Source organism: Cottoperca gobio, chromosome 3 (assembly GCF_900634415.1).
Source record: "Cottoperca gobio chromosome 3, fCotGob3.1, whole genome shotgun sequence".
Lineage (NCBI taxonomy): Eukaryota > Metazoa > Chordata > Actinopteri > Perciformes > Bovichtidae > Cottoperca > Cottoperca gobio.
The window spans coordinates 24,374,644-24,396,226 of NC_041357.1; the positions used below are offsets into that span (position 1 = coordinate 24,374,644).

General features: G+C 42.0%; 1 protein-coding gene across 1 annotated transcript in view; it reads right to left on the minus strand.

Annotated features, from left to right (window-relative positions):
• The window catches only part of ush2a (Usher syndrome 2A (autosomal recessive, mild)), a 159,738-nt gene that overhangs the window by 30,966 nt on the left and 107,189 nt on the right, over positions 1–21,583 (minus strand). Inside the window, 12 exon segments of the mRNA XM_029426054.1 lie at positions 9,053–9,274; positions 9,396–9,564; positions 10,560–10,773; positions 11,746–11,858; positions 11,956–12,158; positions 14,813–15,022; positions 15,198–15,361; positions 16,019–16,174; positions 17,517–17,851; positions 20,767–20,855; positions 21,039–21,205; positions 21,296–21,465. Of these exon segments, the coding sequence (XP_029281914.1) occupies positions 9,053–9,274; positions 9,396–9,564; positions 10,560–10,773; positions 11,746–11,858; positions 11,956–12,158; positions 14,813–15,022; positions 15,198–15,361; positions 16,019–16,174; positions 17,517–17,851; positions 20,767–20,855; positions 21,039–21,205; positions 21,296–21,465 (2,212 nt within the window).

Below are 21,583 nucleotides of genomic sequence, written 5' to 3' on the forward strand. Positions count from 1 at the left end.
TATATTCTTTTTCGAGCGCTTCATATTTCAAATTCAAATAACTTGAGTCACTTTGAATGATTGACAAATTAAAAACAGTTTTAGTGCCTGCACATTTGAGGTAGAAAGACTCTTTCTTGGGGGAGAAATTAACGTCTTGGTTTACAAAACCTCTTTACTTCATTCTGGTTAGAAAAGCTGCTTAACAAGTATGTGGCATAGAACGCTGTTCGAGTTGGATAACTACGGTTACCTACATTCTTTAATACTTTAACTTCCACTTTACACAAATGTGTTACCCCCGACAAAGAAGAGAAGTTCCTTGTGTGTTAGATTACGGTTAGGCCATAAAACAAAACGGGCAGCGGCTCTTACGGAGCTGCAGATTAAAGAGAGTAAACATGGAGCCTTCTCTCCAGTGGCTCTCCTAATAACACAAGTTGAGCCAATCTGGTTACTTTGACGTCTCAGCTTAGTTAAGGGGGAGGACTGTCAAGCTTTGGCCTTGCAACGGATTAGGGCTATAATATTGTCCTGCTTTAATACTGAGTCAGCAAAGTAACCCCCTGCTGTGAAGATGCATTGGAAATACAAATGAGCATGGCATGGCACGGCACGGCTCAACTAAAATATCATAACGCTGCTGATGGAAAAAGGACAAATCGTATTTTAATGAGAGTCCAATTGAAAAGATCTTCTCATTTTGAATCCGACTGAAATATTACAAGAACCCCTCGGTTGTCTGTGCTTATTTGGCTTATTTAAAAGAAAAAAGAAAATCTAACTTTCATGAGGTATTTAGCAAATTCATCCTAACAGTTGATGACATGCTGATCTGTGGCACTATCTACCCCCAGCTGTGTTGCCCATTTGATTTGACAGCAGACATTAAACACTAAGTCATTGCTTTGTATCATGGCCTCGTCCTTTAATGGGGCTGCAGCTAGTTGTGGAGTGATAAATAACTTATTGTTTAACAACCCAATCAGCGTTCACTCTTTGCGCACATGAAATGCTGTTCATATAAGCAATCATTTCACTTAAAGGCCAAAAGTGGAGGATGGCACATATTTTCCACTGCGCTGTTGCAGTGCATTATATCCTCACCACATCCATCACAGGCAACATGTGACAGGAAAATGCATGCGTATGTGTGTGTGATTGTGTGACATAAAGGCAGTCTGACGGCTAGTAACTCACTTAGCAGCGGCAGCTGTTGCAGAGCGGGGGCTTGGTGGCCAATTCCCCCAGCGCCTTACTTCAGCTTCAATGACGTGCAAATAAACAGCTCAACACTTTTCCAAAATAGCTTCTCTCCACTCATCCCTCGTCCTCTCCGCATTCTCACCTCTACGCCTCCCTTCCATCCGGACACCAGGCCCTCTGCGACTCACAATTTATACTCATCTGCATCCCCTCCCTTCACTCCCGAGCAGTCCGACTGTCTTTCGTTCAACGTGACTCCGATCAAACTCCCTGCACATCTTGATTCGCTCTCTTTTTCTGACCAGTTATCTCCTGCCGCTTCTCCACCCTCCATCTGTTCTTTCTCTGATATTCCTAACTTCTCCTCATCTCCACAACTGTCTTTGTCTTCTCTGTCTACCTTTTCTAGTTTGTTACCATCTTCCTCCCTCCTTTTCTCTCTCCTCAAAGCTTCATTCTATTCCATTTTCCTGTAGTCCTATCGTACTCTTCATCCTCCTATTTCTCTGTTCCCACATTTAACTTGTTTCCTCTCTCCTCCGGTTTTCTCTTCATCATCTTTACGTCTTCCCTCTCTCTCTCTCTCTCTCTCTCTCTCTCTCTCTCAGTTCAGAGGTCTACATTGCTTGTTTACTGTTCTGCTGCTAAACTTCACTATTGTATTATCACCCATTCAGCAGAAATCCAATCCCTGTCTAAGCGTTATCTGTGTATGGGTGTATGTGACATGCTTGTACATTTGTGTTAACGGTTTTGAAACACACACCTACCTTCTCTTGCTCTCTGTAAGCGTGGTGTGGTTGTGCATGCGTATGCATGTGCGTGTATGTGCTGACAACATTTTATCACACACCTCTTGTTTTCTCTCTTGCATTGCAGAATGCTTCAGCCCTAATCTTCAGATTTACGTTGGATTTGCATACATTCGTTAATAGCATCAGGAGCGCCGCGTCAACACAAGGTGCTTAGACAACGTGAATTATTATTAGGGTTTCAGTCATTCCACTTAATGATAAGTCAATATTTAGCCCTGCCAATGAACTACTGATAAAAATGTGTGTTGTGGATTAGGGTTATCCGAGCTCTCTAGGAGACCAAACCCCCTCCACAACTTTAAACAAACCAAACACTTTTAAATACCTGAATATATTACAAGGGGTTTGGCACAAAGTGCAGCGCAAGTGCACACATACTCAGTTTGAGTGCAAGCGTACCAGCACACACACACATTGTAGAAGCCTTTCATAGACACAGACTGGTGGTACACATCTGCACACACACACACACACACACACACACACACACATACACACACACACACACACACAAAGAAGCAAACACATATAAGCTGATGTACGTATTAACAAACAATGATGTGGTGATTTTAGCTGGTTACAGTTTTATGTATTAGAATAAGTGTGTGTTTGAAAATGTGTTTTTGATTTGAATCTGTTGACATGAATATTGATAATTAATTAATACAGGCTTGTACAGAACTTAAAATCGTTTTTCCTTTAATGTTTATTATAGTTCAGAACATTATTATTTAAAAAAACATTTTTATATATTTGACTCTACTATTCAATATGTTAATGCCAGCTGTACTAATAATACACTTGTGTATTTTTGGTGTTCTGCGTTTGTTGAAAAACTACATCAGCTCTCAATAAATATCATCAGCCTCAGAAATCCAGTATTGGTTGGGCTCTAGTGCACACACACACATGCACACACACACACACACACACACACACACACACACACACACACACACACACACACACTGCAGGAAGGAGTGTTTGTTGTGTGTGTGTGTGTGTGTGTGTGTGTGTGTGTGTGTGTGTGTGCAAGTGCGCACTTTGTGCTCCAGAGGGGCCAGACTATATGCCATGTCGAGAGATGAAATCGCAGTGGATTGACTTTCTCACACAGTGCACAGTGTTCCCCTGTGGACACACACACACACACACACACACACACACACACACACACACACACACACACACACACACACACACACACACGTGGATGTTGGGTCAGCAAGCACACACACAATCAAAGACACACACGTACACACCAACGCTTTTCCCAGCTGACTGGTTGTCCTCTTGTCTTTCTGATGTCTTTTTCTTTTTTTTCTTTTTCATCTCAACAACATTACCAGCTGGGCATGAGTGTGTGACATTGTGTGCATTTGTGTGTACGTGCATCTGTGCGTGTATGTGTCTTGAGTGTTTAAGTGTGTGTGTGTGTGTGTATAGGGAAATGCTTTGGTGGCAGTTATATTTTCACCACTCTACAGGGATTCACTAAAAACTGAGACACAGCAAGCAGCTGTTCATGTGTGTGTTTAAGGTTTAAAGCGTCTGTGAGAGGGAGGGACTGAGATAAAGATAGAAAAGTGATAAAGAAATGAACAACTAAAAGAGTTTGAAGTAAAAAACAGAAAAGAATAATACAAAAATGTGAAATGAAAACAAAACGTAACATATATAATTAGTTTTAGGGCAGATTGTATAGACAATTCCAGAAACAGAAACATTTTGATCAATTATAGAGAAGGAAAACACATTAACTGAGCACTCCATGTTTTACAGCAGACAAACCAAATTACTGATATAAAAAGAGCAGATGCAAACGCCTCACAGGTAATCTAACATCTCTTCACCTATTCCATATTTACACATTCTACCTCCCAGAGACATTGGAGCAGACAACACAATGACCATTGGCCCGCCTCCTTCAGGTTATCCATCACTGTCATCAATGTGTTCTGGGAGTTGGTGAGTTAGGGGTGTGGCAGAGGCCCCATGTAACACCAGGATGCTTAAAACATGTGCTGGCCAGAAAGTGGAGCATTTCTAGCACCTATATGTCTATACAAAGGCTTCCAAACCTTGGGTGCATCTCCATTAGAGAGGACTTTCTCACATCTTCCTGCTTTTCCACAGGGCGACGAGAAGCTTTGTGTCCGAATAAACAACTTTTTGAGCTGAAGCGCAACTTCAAGCAGAAGACTGGAGGCAATGTGAGTCGACGCATGACATCTGTCTGAAAGATGCCATTTTAGTATCAGAATGTTTGGACGATATTTGACTTGTGAAACATGACGTATTCACCCACTGGAGTTAATAGACTCTGCCGCTAGTCTCTTAAAGAGGCAGGGCAGTTGCATTGACAGAAATCAAAAGAGAAAGTTTCCTCAAAGTAACGACACGCACAGATTTGAATAGGTTGGCCACCTTTTTGTATGTTTCAGTGCTAAAAAGCCTACATTTCACCTGCACCAAACACCCTATAAATTAAGTTTGCTAAGCTACTCTTTTTGTATTTGAAATGAATTTTTTTCATTTTTCACTCAACTAAACTACATACTTCTGAAATTATTAATACAATACAATTCAAAATATACACTTTCACCAGCTAAATGAAGTGTTCAGTGTATCTAAATACAACATTGGCCGCCTTTGTCATATAACCTTGACAGAGACATGACACAGCCCCTGTTAGCTGAAGGGCAAATAAAACCAAAGTCACAGTGAAGCAGGAATAACGCTTGTTTTTATATATTTATCATATTCATGCAGAAGTGTGAAGCCCAACTGAAATAAACTATCCAGGTATCAGTATCAGTAATCAGCTGTTTAAAATGTCTAGGTGTGTGTGTGTGTGTGTGTGTGTGTGTGTATCTGTTTGTTTGTGCCATACCTGTAAGTTATATCTATTAATGTTACACTTTAATAAATGCTAAATGTGTAACAGTGACAACATCAACAATATCACAAAGGCAAATAAAACGCACGCACACGCACACACACACACACACACACACACGAACACAGCAGACTGTCCTCAGCTCTGTGCTCCTGACAGCCTCTGGTTTTATTCTTGCCAGTCATTAAAGTAAACCTAATAGAAAAGCCATCATCATAAATACATTAACAGAGAGAGAAATGTCTTCCTGTGTTCAGAGAGTACTCCATCTTCTAAAGCAGCCAGACGCTGCTGTTTGGAATGCACTACTGTTGGCCATTTGCTACCCATCATTGATGAGGGGCTTTTGGCAATGATAAACACACACACACACACACACACACACACACACACGGAAAGAAATACACACTCAGAAACTGACGAGAATATTTTGGGGATGTGTGTGTTTGCATAGAGAAACATGTACAAATGCACATTCAGATGCATATAGAGAATGTGACAGCCACATACAGAAAGTGAAGCATGCATGCACCAAGTTGAAGTAATAAAGCATGCACACTTGCACACACTCATACACACAAACACATCCACTCTCACAACTCCGCCAGGCTCTGAGTGAGCTAGCTTAACTACTGGGATAATTTCCCTCCAGCAAATGGTCACTGTGCCCTTGAAAAACATATTTGATTATTACTTTTTCTCCCCCTCCTCTTTTTTTCTTTTAGCATCATCACAGCCATTTTCATCACGCGCTCTGATGATGGCACGGCAAGGCGCGTTAAGATAACACCCCGGCACCGCCAGGCTTTTAACACTTAAACGGTGAAAAGGGATATTCAGATTTGTCCTTGAACGTTTGGATGGGGCCTGCTGGGCTGGGACCGAGGGAGGGAGTGAGGGAAGGAGTTAAAGAAATGCATACATTTCTAAGATTCACTTACTTTAGGAAAAAGTGAGGTGGGGAGGGCATTTATGGTAGCACCCACAGTGAGAAATGGGGAAGGTGGGGTTGAAGGGCAGATGGAAGAGTTAAAAAAGTGTAAACTATAAAGAAAAAGTGTGAAGGGGAAATGATTAGTGGAGCGCGCACAGGGAGAGGGAGGGGACTTTGGGAGAGTCAGGGAGCAACGGGAGGCCAAAGAAACCACACACGTTCCGTTAAACACCATCTAATCTCACCTAAGTCTTAGCTAAACATCTTACATACAAACCCAGAGAGAGAGAAAAGAGGAGCAAATGAGGAGCTTAAAAGTTGTTCTCGAACCTGCAACACAGGAGGAAATGCTGCAAGAAACCTGAGGCACTCCTGTCTAAAAACAAACAGTATTTAATCTACTTGAAAGTGAAATGAAAGCTGTTTAAACAAACTGGCAGATTTGGAAGGGAGGGCTTTAGCATGGAGACTTTCTGTTATTGTATAACAACTAGAAAAATGCTGAGGAAAGGATTATAGAGACCATCTCTATAATACCCTAAATACTAAAACTGGCCAAAGTAGAAGCAAAGCCTGCCATTTGAAATGTTACATTTATATTAGTGTTAAAGACACATGAAGGCAGGAACTTATACACAATTGATGTAGTTAGACTTGAACTATAAATTGAAGGAAACTAGATTTGAAGAGCATTTATACACCACAAGCTAAGAGAGGAATGATATAAAACCTAAATATATTTTTCAGAAGAGCACTGTCACTGGCTCAGCTTTGTGTTTATTTCTTGTGTTTCTTCGGGACAGGTTGGGTGAGGTGATGTCTCTGACCCTGATTCTATTACACCTGAGTTACACTGCTTTCCTGTTTCAAACAACACACTTGAGCACACGTGTGTGAGTGTGTGTGTGTGTGTATGTTGGAGTGCTCTGTGTGTTGAATAATTTTGTATGGATGTGGATGCAATTCTATTTGTATACACATGCATGATACGTGACTGTGTGCGGTTGTTGTGTTTGTGTGTGGATGCTTGTGTGTATATCAATGTGTGCACATGTGCACGCAAGCCTGAACGTGTATCTGTTGCCAGACGGCTGTCTCCTGGCATTGCTGTTCCCCTGCAGTGTGTGTGTATGGTTGTTGACAGTGTGGACGGTAATGTGTGATAGATCGCACTTCAGGGACCCCATAATCACATCAGCCTAACCTAGTCTATCAGCTGGGCACAATGGGATACCCTTCACTCCTCCTTTAATCTGCTCCATCTAGCTCTTCACCACTCTTCTGTTCTCTCCAGGTTTTTTTTCTCTCACTCACTTTCCACCACTATCTCTGTTTTTTCCAGTTTACATTTTATTAATTCTAATTCTTTCTTAATTTTTGCATTCTTTCTTACAATGTACATTTTTATTAAGATGTTTTCTAATATGTCCAATAAATTGTACTTTATTTGTAGTCTTCTCTCTATTTCTTTCTGTCACCTTATAATAACTTTTTACAATTTAACTTATCATTTGTTTGAAATAGAATTGCATTCAATTCATAATCTTCTCTTTCTTTCTTTCTTTCTTTCTTTCTTATTTTCTAACTTTCTTATTTTCTTATAGTCTTTCTTTCACAAAACTGTCTCTCACTTTATCATTAAAAATACAAAACCCTGGACATGGGGAGAGGCAGCAATGAGAGTGAGTGGTGCCAAGGTTAAGTAGCATTTCCTATAATAGGTGTTGCTGTGTGCATGTTGTGTGTGTTAGTGTGAGTGTCTTGAAACAGACGTGTGGGGTCGAGGTTGCATAGCCGGCCCCAGGGCTCCCCGACAGCGCAGTGCACCCGGCAAATGGCCCTTAGCCTTGCTAGCGCCGCTAGCCCTACGATCCATCATACCATATGTTCTCAATGGGGAAGCTAACGCTAATGACTGATGAGTGGATGGGAAGGAGGCACATAAAGACAAGGAGGGGGGAAGAGTAGGTGGTGGGAGGAGAGTGGGGGAGCAAGAGGCCGGAGGAAAAAATAGAGGGGATGGAGAAACAAGTTGAGGAAAAGTGAGTAAGAAGATGACAAAGGAGCAAAGGAGATGTGAAATAAATAACAAAAGGAGATGGAGAGGAAGAGGCGGTGGGGAGCATATGCACTCCTTGGGAGGCCCCCTCAAATGAAGGATGACCATATAACCTGCTCGGATGGAAAAGGAAAGAGGATCTAGTGAAGGAGAAGGAAACAGAGTAACAGTGTGACACTGTCATGTGCAATATTCACTCTTACAGTTTGTTTCCAATGACTCTGTACTTATATTACTGTTACTGCATTTTATTCTATTTAATTGTGTACTCGCCACTTTACTCTCTTGTTCTTTGCTGTAACAATGTAAATTTCCCTGTCGTGGGATGCATGCATCTTTGTGTGAGTAGGGATCTTGTGTGTGTGTCAGTGTGTGTCTGTGTGTTTGCGGAGAGGCTAATGGAGTACTATAGACCTGTCCATATGGGCCATTGTTTATGTGTGATGAATAGAGTCCACGTGTCTGTCTCTGGCACTCAACACTAAGCAAACCCTGCCGAGGACACCCTGTTGACTTTGTGTGTGTTTGTGTGTATGTTTGTGTGAAGGAGAGAGAATGAGTGTGTATTTGTCCTGCTGTGTGCTTGGCAGTGCCCTCAACGGTGCCATCCCGAGTGTGTTTCATCATCATCTGCCATGACAAAGATGTCTAATGACACACACATACACCCACAACCACAACCACAACCACACACACACACACACACACACACACACACACACACACACACACACGTCCCATCTGTGCCATGGTATCCGGGTGCTTTGGGACACTGCGGGAGAGGAAGAAAGGGAAACGACCCCACGTTCCTGCACCATGTGTCTACCTCAAACCTCTTCGCTTTACTCTCTGGTCCTATCATTTGCTATCTTTTCCCCCTGACAAACATTAAGACGTCACCAGGGACTAAACTCTGACAAAATCCTTTTTGGGTCAAAGTAACTAGTTTTCTGAACAAAGGGCCTTTCTGTTGATTGGATTTTACAAGAGCGGTATTTCTCAAGACAAAAGCTCAAACTCCCACCAAATGTGCTGTAATTGTTGGGCAAACAAATAAATTCAGTGCAGAACCTTTTCACATCCCTCATCTTAACGAAATATGAAAATATTCTAACAACAGTGGATGATTACGTTCATATCTGTGTGTTTCTTTCACTAACCTGGGGTATATGAGTGCACTTCCCCCCTCTCAAAATCACCGCAGCACACCAGTGTATCGTCTACAATCCGGCCTCCACAGCATCGGACCCCATAGCCATCATGGAGGCTCCCACGACAGCAGAGCTGGCCGCCTTTCATGGAGTAAGGAACCCCCCCACAGCAGCTGTCACCCAGCCCCACTGAGACCCGGCCCTGTGAGTGATCGGGGCAGCAGTTTTCATCTACAAAGACAAGGACAGATGAAGGAAACACTTGAACGACATGGAAAAGATTAGACTCAAGTCAAGTAGAAAAGAGCAAATCCCATGTAAGTGTAAACATAAGAAGTGCTTTGACACTCACTGGTTTTTACATGAACATAGTATCCTCCACAGCACTGGTGGTCAGGGAGAGCTGGGAGCAGTTTTCCATTGCAGCAGACCGGATTGGAGGAATTACTCAAACTCAGGTAACTGCCCTCGCAGCAATGATGATGTGGTTTCTTAGTGTACAATAGTCCACCGCAGCAAATCTGGTTAACAGACAATTGCACACACATATGATAAGTATGTAAACTAAATCCACACAAACACAGTTATGCGTGTACATTGAAAGCATTCGACAATCTGCCAAATCGGCCATTAAATAATTAAATAATAACCATAAAGCACAATACATAATGGATGTGTTGTAAGTACATGTTTGTGTACTTAAGTGTGCTCTTAAGTAGGTGTGTATGTGTGTACGTGTGAGCTTAAATACCATTATTGTTCGTGCCATTGGGTGCTGTGGGGGGAAATGTATGGCGGCCGGTTTCACTATGCCAACTTGGCTGGCATTCAATGACACGAGGATGGAAGTGAATGTAGATGACAAGTTAATCTGTTTAGAGAAATTAATCACTGGGTGGATGACCGTGCATCCCACTTAAATAGCGTGCACTTGGAAGAGGAAATGTGAGAGTGTGTATTTTGTCTGTGGGTCTCCGTGTTTCTTTGTGTGTGTGTGTGTCTGAGGTCTGGATACTAATATCCTGAGGGACTACACAGCAACAATGTGTTCTCCACTTCAAATCAGTAGCCGAAGTAAAAGACCCTGGACTTCTATCTTGTTTTACACATTGTTGGTGTTGTACAGTGAAGTTTAATGATTACTCGATTGTAGTTGAAAGAGGCTCTCGCATTCAGGTGAAAAGGGCAGAGGAGAGAGGATTACAAGGAAACAAAGATGAAAAACCAAACATAACAGCAGAACAGGAGAGAGGAGAAGTATTAACCCCCGATATGCATCGGTCTCAATACATCCATAATCAACATTTGTGTTATGTCTTGCTTTTCAAAATAAAGTGTCATATTGTACCGTTTTAACCTTTAAATGTGGTTCCTTCATTCAGCACGGCATTGTCGAGGCAGTATTTTTCAAAATGAAGGTGATGAGCGGACAATAAACTGGATGAAGATTATTTAATAGCCTCAGACAGAATACTTAACAAATAAAAAAAGTACCAAATGACCAGAACATAATCACCTGAATGTCAGGATGGAAGCAGGACATCCCGCACACACTATGACTGGCAGGACACTGCAGGTAGAAACATCTGAACCTTACACCACCTGACTCTTCCCCCGCAGTGACCCCTGTTGACCCGACGGCACATGACCTCAGGGTCCGTCTTAAGACATCATAACCCAGCATGATCCCACTGGGTCGGCCGGGACGCGACCAGTCCAACCTCACCACCCTGACAGAGAGAGAGGGAGAGAGGGAGAGAGGTGGTGGTATATTCTCCTTCACACTGCTTTCACACTACCAGGAGGCACACACAAACGTTGTCATACCCAAACACACACACATGCATTTATGCATGGTTAATGCCTGACAAAGTTGAGTTACAGTGTCAGGGTGTGTGTATGTCTTTATACACTTCTCTCTATTGATTTTACTCTTTTTTATCTCTGACATCTTTGGCAGGGGAAAGACCTGTGTAGTAACATACAGAGTTACAACTTCCAGTCTCCTAGACAGGAAAAAAGCCACAAATCACCACTTCCTCTGCAACTGTAAGATTTGCAACATTAAGATTTAGGTCAAACGTGGGAAGCAGAGCATTTTAAATGCCATTACATTCAACTGACTGCAAATAAACTGGCAGTTTACCATCATATTTGATCAATTTGGGAATCAACTTCAAGGTAATATGATAACATTATATAGTCAGAATACTTTAATGCATTAATGTATAAATTGTACAAACAATCACTGTGTCTTCAAGGTCTGTAGGTTTTAAATCAGTGTGAATAAATATAGTTGGACTCCCTTTGCACAAAGAATCTGAGTTTAAAGTACAACTGAAATTGTCTAATAAAAACAATTTTAATAATGTTATTCTTTATTAATACTAGATTACTAGTGATGAGTAAAATTACATTTTCATACAGTCCTGTTGTACTTAGCGCACATCTTGTGCTGCCTTTACAAGACAAAACAACTCCACGATGTATTGATTCTGTTGTGTCAAACATGCAAACCAACCTTTTGCGCTGCCAATACACATTAACGATTACTACAGTCAAACCCAAGGCTATAAAGTTTTATGAACCTAGAACAACGGCAACATTCTGGTTGAAATGGTAAAGATGTTAATACTTTCTTTCAGAGAACATGCAAAAAGTTAAAGAAGGAAAAAGATATTTTCGGTACATCTCTGTATTACCTGGGACTGATCACGTGTGCGTGCGGCGTGGCCAGGTCGGCAGGCAGGTCCTCAACAGTGGTGGTCTGAGTAACATTACTCCGCACACATGCATACACAGTACACACCTCCACCTAAAATACCCAAACACAGCAGACAAAAACATAATGCACATGTCTGTGTGTCTGCCTTTGGGTGTGCATATCTGCTTGTGTTTGTGTGTGTGTGTACCTGCACGTTGTAGACCGTAAAAGGCAGCAGGTCCCCCAGCAAGTAGGAGCCGGAGCTGTTGTCTACACTGCCATGGAGACGGTCATTAAGGTAGATGTAGTAACCAGTAACTGCTCCATTGGGCCGTAGAGGAGGGAACCAGAGCACACGTACTGTGCTGCTGTTAACTGGAACCACCTCCGGGGCGGACATCCCGTCTGGCTCTGAGGATCGCGCAGCATGGGAATACAAGAGACACAAAGTTGTTTGATTCTTAAAGAACACAGCTTGAAGAGAACAGGATATGAAGATACTTTATAACTAAATTCTCAATCTAGGCATACACTTCTAACCATCCCTTACTCGAGAGATGTATATACATGAGTGTGTGAGAGAGGGAAAGATATAGAGATGGACACACACAGAGCATAGAGGCATGTGTTTGCGTGTGAGAAACAGAGAATCTGTGTCGGTGTGCATATAAGGCAGTGAAGTCAAGTCAGTTTTTATTTATATAGCACCACATCATAACAGAACTTATCTCACCGCAGGTCGACTGTGAGTCTGTGTGTTAGCGATGGAGGGAGATCAGCTGTGTGTCCGTGTGTGCAGTGTAGTCTTGATAATGCTACGTAGCAGTAAATGAAATGTAGTACAGCGGACCGGGTTTACTAGGTAGGTGCTTCGGCAGCAAATGAATTGAGTTAACTTCACTTACCTAAGTGCATTTTCACTAAGAATAAAAGATTCGGTACGATCTGCCGCCTCCCTCACTCTTTCTCTATCTTATAGGCAATAATGAAAGACTGTCAGTACCTCTCTGCATTGTGTTATTATATTCTCTCTCACAATGTCCTGTCAATCAAATTCCCTGACTTCCTTTAATTCCCTTAGATCACTCCTCCAAGAAATCCTCTTTGAGCACATCCACAAAGGTCATTGATAATAAACCGGAAACTCCTACGGTGATTAATATAATATGGTAACCTATGGGAAGCGAGTTACAGACACAGAGGCAAGAGGAAGGAGTGAATGACAGAGACAGTGAAGGACATATGAAGATCTGACAAATAGAGGACAAGTAGAGATAATCTGTGAAAGAAGAAGATATGGAGACAGTGAGCAACATTTTAAAGTCAAAGAGTGGTCGGAAGAAGACAGAATATCGTTGATTTAACTTTATAATATTTTCTTCAACAATAGATATCAAGTTGTGAGGAAGTAAGAAAGAGAGATAATGTGAGAGATGGCGTGTGAGAGAGGTAATCATACAGACTCCATCTATTATTCTAAGTGAAAATGCACTCAGCTAAGAGAAGTTAACCCAATTCATTTGCTGCCAATGCACTTACCTTAACCCAACCTACTGCTCTACATTTCATTTACTGCAGGATGGCATTATCAACGCAATACTGCACACTGAGCCTCTTTCACACACACACACACACACACACACACACACACACACACACACACACACACACACACACACACACACACACACACACACACACACACACCCACACACACACACACAATTAGTCCTGATGTTAGCATTGCCCTATAGATTGCAGGCCATGTTAGGATGGTTGGTAGGGTTGAGCTGCATTAGTTAAAATATATTTGGCCTTGGTCTCTCTTTGTGTGTGTGTGTGTGTGTGTGTGTGTGTGTGTGTGTGTGTGTGTGTGTGTGTGTGTGTGTGTGTGTGTGTGTGCGTGCACTCTCATGGCTGTAAAATAATGAAATTACCTCCAGAGCCCTCTCAGTTAAACGAGCCGTGCTTTGCCTTTAGCACCTAATGATTTTCTAATGTTTTTAATGCACTTTTTATTATACTGCTCAGATTAGAAGGAAAGAGAGAGGCCTCTGACATATGATTATATTGAAAAAGAAATAGAACTGTGAGTGGGGGAAAAAGAGACAGAGAGATGGTCAGAAAGAGGGATTGAGAAGGAAATGGAGGCAGAAAGAAAACAACAGACAGAGTGAACGGCCTCTGACATATGATTACATAGAGTGATTTGAAAGCTAACTGTTAAATGCCAGACTGGACGGAGAGTTGGAGAGGGAAATTGAGAGAAAAGTCGTGATGACAGTTGGAGTCTGTGCAATTTAAAGCTAAAGATAGTAAAGCTGACCCTGTATGAAAAGGGAAATAGCAGTAGATCGGAGAACTGATATACTTTGCTCATATTCAATTTAATACATTCTCTCAAAGCTCCAGATTTTACATCCTGATAAAGAATCTCAGGTGTTCATGTTACAAATATTAACAGATCATGCAGAGACAGTTAAAGCTGTGAGACCTCTATTAAAGACATGTCGTAATGATGAAGTTTCCCAACACAAGGGACAGATATGATTCCACTTATTTGAGTATAATTTTCCCATAGAATTAAAAATATATATAATACTTTTTCTTTTTTTTGGTGATGAATTGTAACAGTATTGTACAATCATAGACATTAGTCATTATGGCCTGCATAACATATGGGAACAGCCATGTTTGCTGTCTTGTTTGACAGGTAAAATACTGCTTGTGTGTGTGGCTATGTGTGCAGTTTGCATGCGTTTGTCTGCCTGAGGTGCCAACAAGCATTTTACAACACCTTAAATCTGCCTCACACACACACTTTGTATTGATTTCATGCCTCACTACATGATGTGTTTAACATCTCCTGTGAGGCACAGAGTTGCAGAGAAACGCACATTAACACAGACCCCTCTCTTGGATGTATTGAATTTACGTACTGTATGACACACTCATATATACGGTGTGTGCACAACAACACCCTCACACATTTCTGAAGTAAGACGGCACATTTTAACCAATTTTTAAGATCAATAGATACAAATATCAGACAAATATACACATACCTCCATCCTCTGTGGTGACGATAACTGTTGCCTTAGTTGTATTATGAGCTCCGTTGGACACCTGTACTGACAACATATATGTGGTACTGGGCCAAAGGTCACTTATCACTGTGGAGATGATCTCAGGGGGGAAAGCCAAGGTTTGATTTGACTGGCCAGATGCTATTGTAAGAAAGTAATATTCCACCTCTCCCTGTAGGTCTTGCAAAGCTGAGGAAGACATGAAGAGAGAAGGAGAAGAGCGAGGGAGCAGTAAGAAAAACAACATTATTTTAAGTCTATTTTCACTTTTTTGTATTTTTCAAGACAGAACAACCTCGAATACACGGCCATGAAAGACCTCCGCTGGGAGAATGTGTGTGTTTAAGAGAGAGGGTAATCTTACAGGGTTGTGTCCAGTTGGCCTGTACAGCGGTGTGATTGACAGCATAGGCAGACAGGGACGGAGGGTGGTGGGGAACCCCCGCCATGGTCACCGCGGAAACAGTCTCTCCTGAGGAGTAGCCCACGTCATTATGTACCACTAACTGGTACTGGTAACGGGTGAATCTGTTGAGACATAATAGTTGTGTTTTTGATGAGGTGGCTACAATATATTTTACTCTTCTTGCAAATTAAAATGAAATATTTTCAACATTCTGAATAAAAGGCTGTAAAACAAAGTTCTTCTATCAATCATTCTAAAATAACAAATAGTAATATAGACTCCTGGCACAAGTATCGACTTCAGAAACACTATTGAAGGATTTAAGAGACAATAGATATGATAGTGATGCTCTATAATTGGAATATGTGGGATCAGACTTCCTAATGTGGCGACTTCATATTAAAACACACATAAATGACATTCTCATAAAGTACTTACTAGGACACAAATGATGCAAAGTGAAAAGTGCTGACACGTTGGAAAGTTTGTCAGTTTACTGCTTGACTAAAGCACAGTAGAGACATAAACCCAAAAAGAGTACACCCAGAGCCGTTTAGCAAGCATAGAGGGGGGGGGGGGGGAAATTAGCTTCCACCAAGTGCCAAACTGAGATTAGGGGACGCTGTGTGAAAAACAATTTAATTCTTTGGGATATTTGCTTAATGTATCTTTGAGCGGTATTAAAAGATCGGCATCAGCGGCAGCTCGCCGATCGGCTCTGCACACACGGTTTGCTGCGGCGCCGGCGTTTGCTCTAGAGCTCATTTCAGTAATCTCACCTGCTTAGGCCTTTATCTTGGTAGAACAATTTGGTGCCGGAGTAAACATGGAGCCAGCGATGGAGATCTTCAGAAGGGGGAGGGGACATGGCTGTTACCGTGGGGACCGTAGCGATGGCCAGGGGCTGGTGGGTTTTACGTCTGAGCAACTTGTATCTGAAGGGGAAATTTGAATAAAAGAACACACGCACACATGGTTGGATGTTTAGGAATGCATTAACACCCAACACATGTTCACAAACGCACCACTACGAGCACAGAGACACACAGTGAAGCCACAAAGCTCCACACGCATGCATACACACAAAACACACTTAAAACATCATTTCCAACTGAGTCCTCTCCTTATCACTCATTTCCTCCTCTTCTGCTGTTTTTCATCATCTCTATTCTTCTGCGTTCACTGTATCTCACCCCCTCCCTCCCAACGCCCCTCCCTCTGTTGTTGTTTTTTCTGCAGGGTTTGTGTTTTCCTCTCCCCACAGTGATGCTAATTTCTGCTGTAATCAGAAGAGAAGGGCTTAATGCCGCCTTTTAACAAACCCACTTAGACAAACACACAGAGCTGAGCAGAGCAGAACAGAGAGACGGGCTCATGCATTTTAATCGCCTGCCAGGAAAATGGACCTTTATTTTAGGCCTAATCACCGACCGAGTAGAACAGGACAGAACAAAACGGACCAGAATGTGCATTAGGACTGAGAAAACACTGATTAAAAAATGCACAACACTTAGCTCATTACCAGGGCACTCATGTTAGCAGCTTGTTAACGTGTTCCTATCTGTTTGTTTGCTTAACTTTTTCAGCAACAATTGAACATCAGCAGACTGTCTCTTAATAACAAGCTGTAGCTTTCAGTCTCTGCTGCATGGTTTCTCACTTTGGGCTTTAACTAATGAATAAACTTACAGGGTCGATTTAAATTATCTAAAGTTGTGATGGTTACACAGATTGTGGTCCACTCATATTAGCTTTTCATAATTAGTATTTGATTACGTGGACAGAACTATTGTAAACCTTCTTCCTCCAACTTTCCTTTGACTTGGTTAAATTCCTACAACCATCAGAAAGCAATAGAAGCAATTAGTTTGGTTCTGTGCATTTTAAAAGCAGTTATTTATGCCAGATCCACAGTGGGAATGTGGACTTAATCATTTTGAGATTGCTAATGTGGACACGTAACTCTGATCTGGATATGATGTACATTTCATGGTGATATTTGTGTTAATTAAATGGTGGAATTTCTGAAAAATAAAAAATATTTCCACTTCCACAACAAACACACAATTGATCATCCCTCCACTGCCATGCAGGGCGTTATGTTCTTTCCTTGCAACACAGTAGCACACGTTGCACTGGGCCAGTAAAAGTAATGCAGTTATTGAAGAGCAAGTGTAGGATACAGTCAGCAGCAATTTGGACTGACATCTAGGTCCAGTGGTCTCATACAATGTAACTGTCATCTTTGGTATGGATTCTGAGTAATATCCATCTTACCTGATGTTAGGTCCATTGGGTCTGATTGGTGGTTGCCAAGAAATGGCCAGGAAGGACTCACTGACTGCCACTACAGACAGTGGTTCAAGGCCTTCAGGGTTTGTGGGCAAAGTGGTAGCAGGTGTGTGCAGGCTTTCTGTACATCCTCCAACATGTCCACCGCCGTTGGAACACGCCAACATAGTAATACTGTAGTTTGTGTATGGAATCAGGTCCGTTATTGTGATGTTGAGCTCAGAAGCATTGCCACTGTCATGGAAGATGCAGGGTTCTGGGAGGCGGATCTCATAGCCATGGATTTCTCCATTGGGAATAAGAGGAGGAGACCAGGTGACCTGAAACAGAAATGTGTTATAGATTAAAGTTCTGGGTTGTTCATTAAAAATACAGTATTCGGACAATACAGAGAAACCTGAAGGCCGAGTTCACTTAATCCTTTCAAACTGTCCTGTCATTATCCCGGAAAAGTCATCTCATTGGTTGGCTGGACATTCTAAATGTTCTCGGCATGCTGAGGGCGGCAGAAAGCTTTTAGATGGATGAAGTACAGGAAGTCATGGCATAGTGCTTGTGTGTGTGCTTGTGCATGTTGAGAGCTTGCAGCGTGTGCTCATGCAAACACGTTTCTGCATCACAGTGCGAAGGCATGTGTGGTCAGTTGAGTGCTACCAGTGATATCGTGCAAGTAGTGTCCGTGTGTGCATGCATTGTCACCTGGGTATGTGAATGTAAAGCGTTGGGATGGTCACTGTGTGTATGTGTAGGTGTGTGTGTGGGTGTGTGTGTGTGTTTGTTAAACTCTCTTGTGGGGAAAGATAACCTGACTTTGACTTGAGCAGAAGATTCCTTTCATCAAATTTAAAACAGGGTGCACCCATACGCACAAACACGCGCACATGCACAAACACTATGCTAAAATAATGAAAACGGCTGGTAATGGAATTGCTGCATGCAAAAACAAAAGCTTGCCGTCGTTGAGCACTGCATCTGATTTGGAAACAGTTCAGTCTGTCAGCATTTCAGAGTGAAGATGAAGGTAACTGGCACACACACAAATGGTAATACACACACACACACACACACACACACACACACACACACACACACACACACACACAGACACCCACACACACTCTATACATTTGAATTCCAGCTATCAATACAATAAATGTTTTGTTTATACTAAACAGTTACACCTAAATTGAACAATTCCAATGCACACACACACACAAACGCACATTCAGACACCAGACACACCCGTGCTCTAACACAGTTACGGACACAAACTGTCATGTACAATAACTGATCAGTTCCAAGCTTGTTGAGACTTATGCGTTTAGGTGATTAAGCGGTCAATGTTGATGAGAGTATTATGAATGAACGTCAAGAATAATTATTTCTCATGCAACCTTGATATTCATTTAACAAGTGACACCGTGAGGTGATACAGGACGCACACACACGCACACTCTGAGCCACACACACAACCACATATGGGCAGGGTCATGTTGAGTTAGGCAGCTCATTTCCCAAAGTGCGTGTTGGGTGTGCTTTGTGGTGGAAGTCATTTACAGATTGAATAGCCTGATGTAATCTGGAGATGGTGAAGACAGCAGAGACCCTGGGCTGACGGAGCACTGGGGCTAAGGCCAGTACAGTATGTGTGTGTGTGTTTGTATATGCGTTTATGTGTATATGTGTATATGAGTGAGTGAGAGAGAGAGAGAGAGACAGATGATAAAGCTGGTGGTGAGAGAGAATAAGTGTGTGTGTGAAATGACATGGTGCATGTGATATACGTGTGTGTCTGTGTGCATCTATGCTATTATATTCAGAAAAAACTCAAAGGCGCAGAGAGTGCCAACCTCTGCAGCTGACAATACAATTCTTACTATTCACACATGTATCAACGTTATCACTTACATATGAAGGTACATTTAAATTGTCATCCTGCAAACAATCTCTCAGGATTTGAGATCAAGTCCCAGATCTTTGAGTTTGTTTGTTTCTGATTTGTGGTGAAAAAAAGTGAAAATGATCTACGATGGGTCACAGATACAAAATCAAATGAATAGTTTGAAGTTTATCAAATTACCTTCAGAATAACTAACTAAGTAACTAACAGCAAAGGCATAACTATAGTTACAAGATAGAAACTAAAACACTAGCTGTAAATCAGACACTAAAAAAGAAGCAGATACAGATACACTCCTGTACAGTGACCATATTGTATCATTACAGATGCATGTGTGCAACTTTATTTTATTTGTATCTGTGATCTCCTTTTGCTTTATTGTGTGTATCTTCAGCCCTCACTGCATCACACACAAGTCACAAGCTATTCCTCTCATATGAAGCCAAAGGACACTGTCTGTGAATAACAGAGATGCCATCTTCATACCAGAAAAGCAGACATTAAGTAGACTGTGGCTCGATATCCCGACCGGAAGTATCACTACTTTAAAAGAACAGAAGCAACAAGACAAGAAACATTAATGGTAAATAGAAAGTGAATACGTCGATGAGCAAGAAGTGATATGAAAAAGACATAATTTAGAGAATGAAGGGAGATACTCAAAATCCTGTCTGTGTTGTCAAGGTCAATTGGTAACCAGGAAGCAGTCTGCCTGTCTGTCCAATTAGCAACAACCAGGAAGGAACACTTTTCTTCTCGGACCTATGACCCCTAAAGCTGTGCTACTGCAGAGATGACAGGGGCGGTTCTGAAATGATGACAGGCATTAGCATTTTTCTGCAGTTAGCATTAGTGCAGGGCTGTGAGTGCATGTGTGTGTATGTGTGTGCATGCGTACAATATTGTTTCAGTGGCTTTCATTGATGGGCCTTGATGTGGGATTAGCCAGTGGTGGAACTTAACTCTGGCCCCTCCTTCAAAATGGCGGACAGGAAGGAAGCTGCCTCAGACAGGGTCACAGCCCCTCCTATTTTCTGAAGGGGACCTTGAGTTGAATGTTTTTCTTTCTCATTAAATCCCAAGAAGGAAAGACAGAGGAATCAGTGTGACATTGCTTTGTCTTTTCTACTCTGGAGTGACTGAAGTTGCATTATATTTTTTCGGTGTATTTTCCGTTTAAAGAAACTCTAATTCTAAAAGCCCAAACTGAGAAACCTATCAGTTGAATGTAATACGAGATTCACCATCAATAGTAGCATGGCTTGGATCTGAGATCCAAGAGGTTTTTAGTAAAGCTGAGAGAAATCAGCTTTAAAAAAAAAAAAGCGTCCATACCTGAAGAGACTCTGGCCCCAAAACCATCACCCTCGGTGGACTAAGACCAGCTGGCCGAGAAGGTCTGGTGGTGATATTGACCCAGGGTCCTGCAAGTATGTAACAATATGTGGTTAAAGATCCTACTGCAAAACAACAAAGGCTGGTAGCATTGTTCTTTAAGTCTGACACAAAGCTGTGAATAAAACTGGCACAAGACATGAAAATGCTACTAATACACATCTTGGTCAGATTGAATTTTATTTCATTTAAGGCAACTATTATGGTCTTACCTGTGGTGTTGCCAGCCTGATTGTGGAGCACAAGTCGATACTGGTAGCTAGTCCAGGGACTCAGAGCTGATGAAGAGTCCAGGAAGGAAAGAGGTGGAGGGTCTGGTGGGAGAAGGCCCACTGTGGAGACTCGTTGGGTACCAGCAACTCTGCGCTCAATCAGCCACCTTTGCCCAGAGCACAATACAATGGAATTCATATACAAATATGAGTGTTACAGAGGGATGGAAGTGTGTGTGTATGTGATCATCTCTCACCGCTCCAGTGGTCCATTGCTCCACTCCGGTGCACCCCACGACAAGAGAACAGAGGTGGGGGTGTCAGAGTAAAGGTGAGGTGCAGGAATCCCTTCAGGGGGAGCTGGGAGGGTACGGAAATCCTCAGACATCCCAGACACCGAACAACCTACACTGGTGCACGCCTCCACCTAGATGTTGGAGAACAATGTTGTATCATCTGAATGTGATATGCATTTCTAGTTAAAGAAACTAGTTGTAAGGCTAGACGTATTTTTCAGTCAGTAAATCACCAATTTATAGTGATGA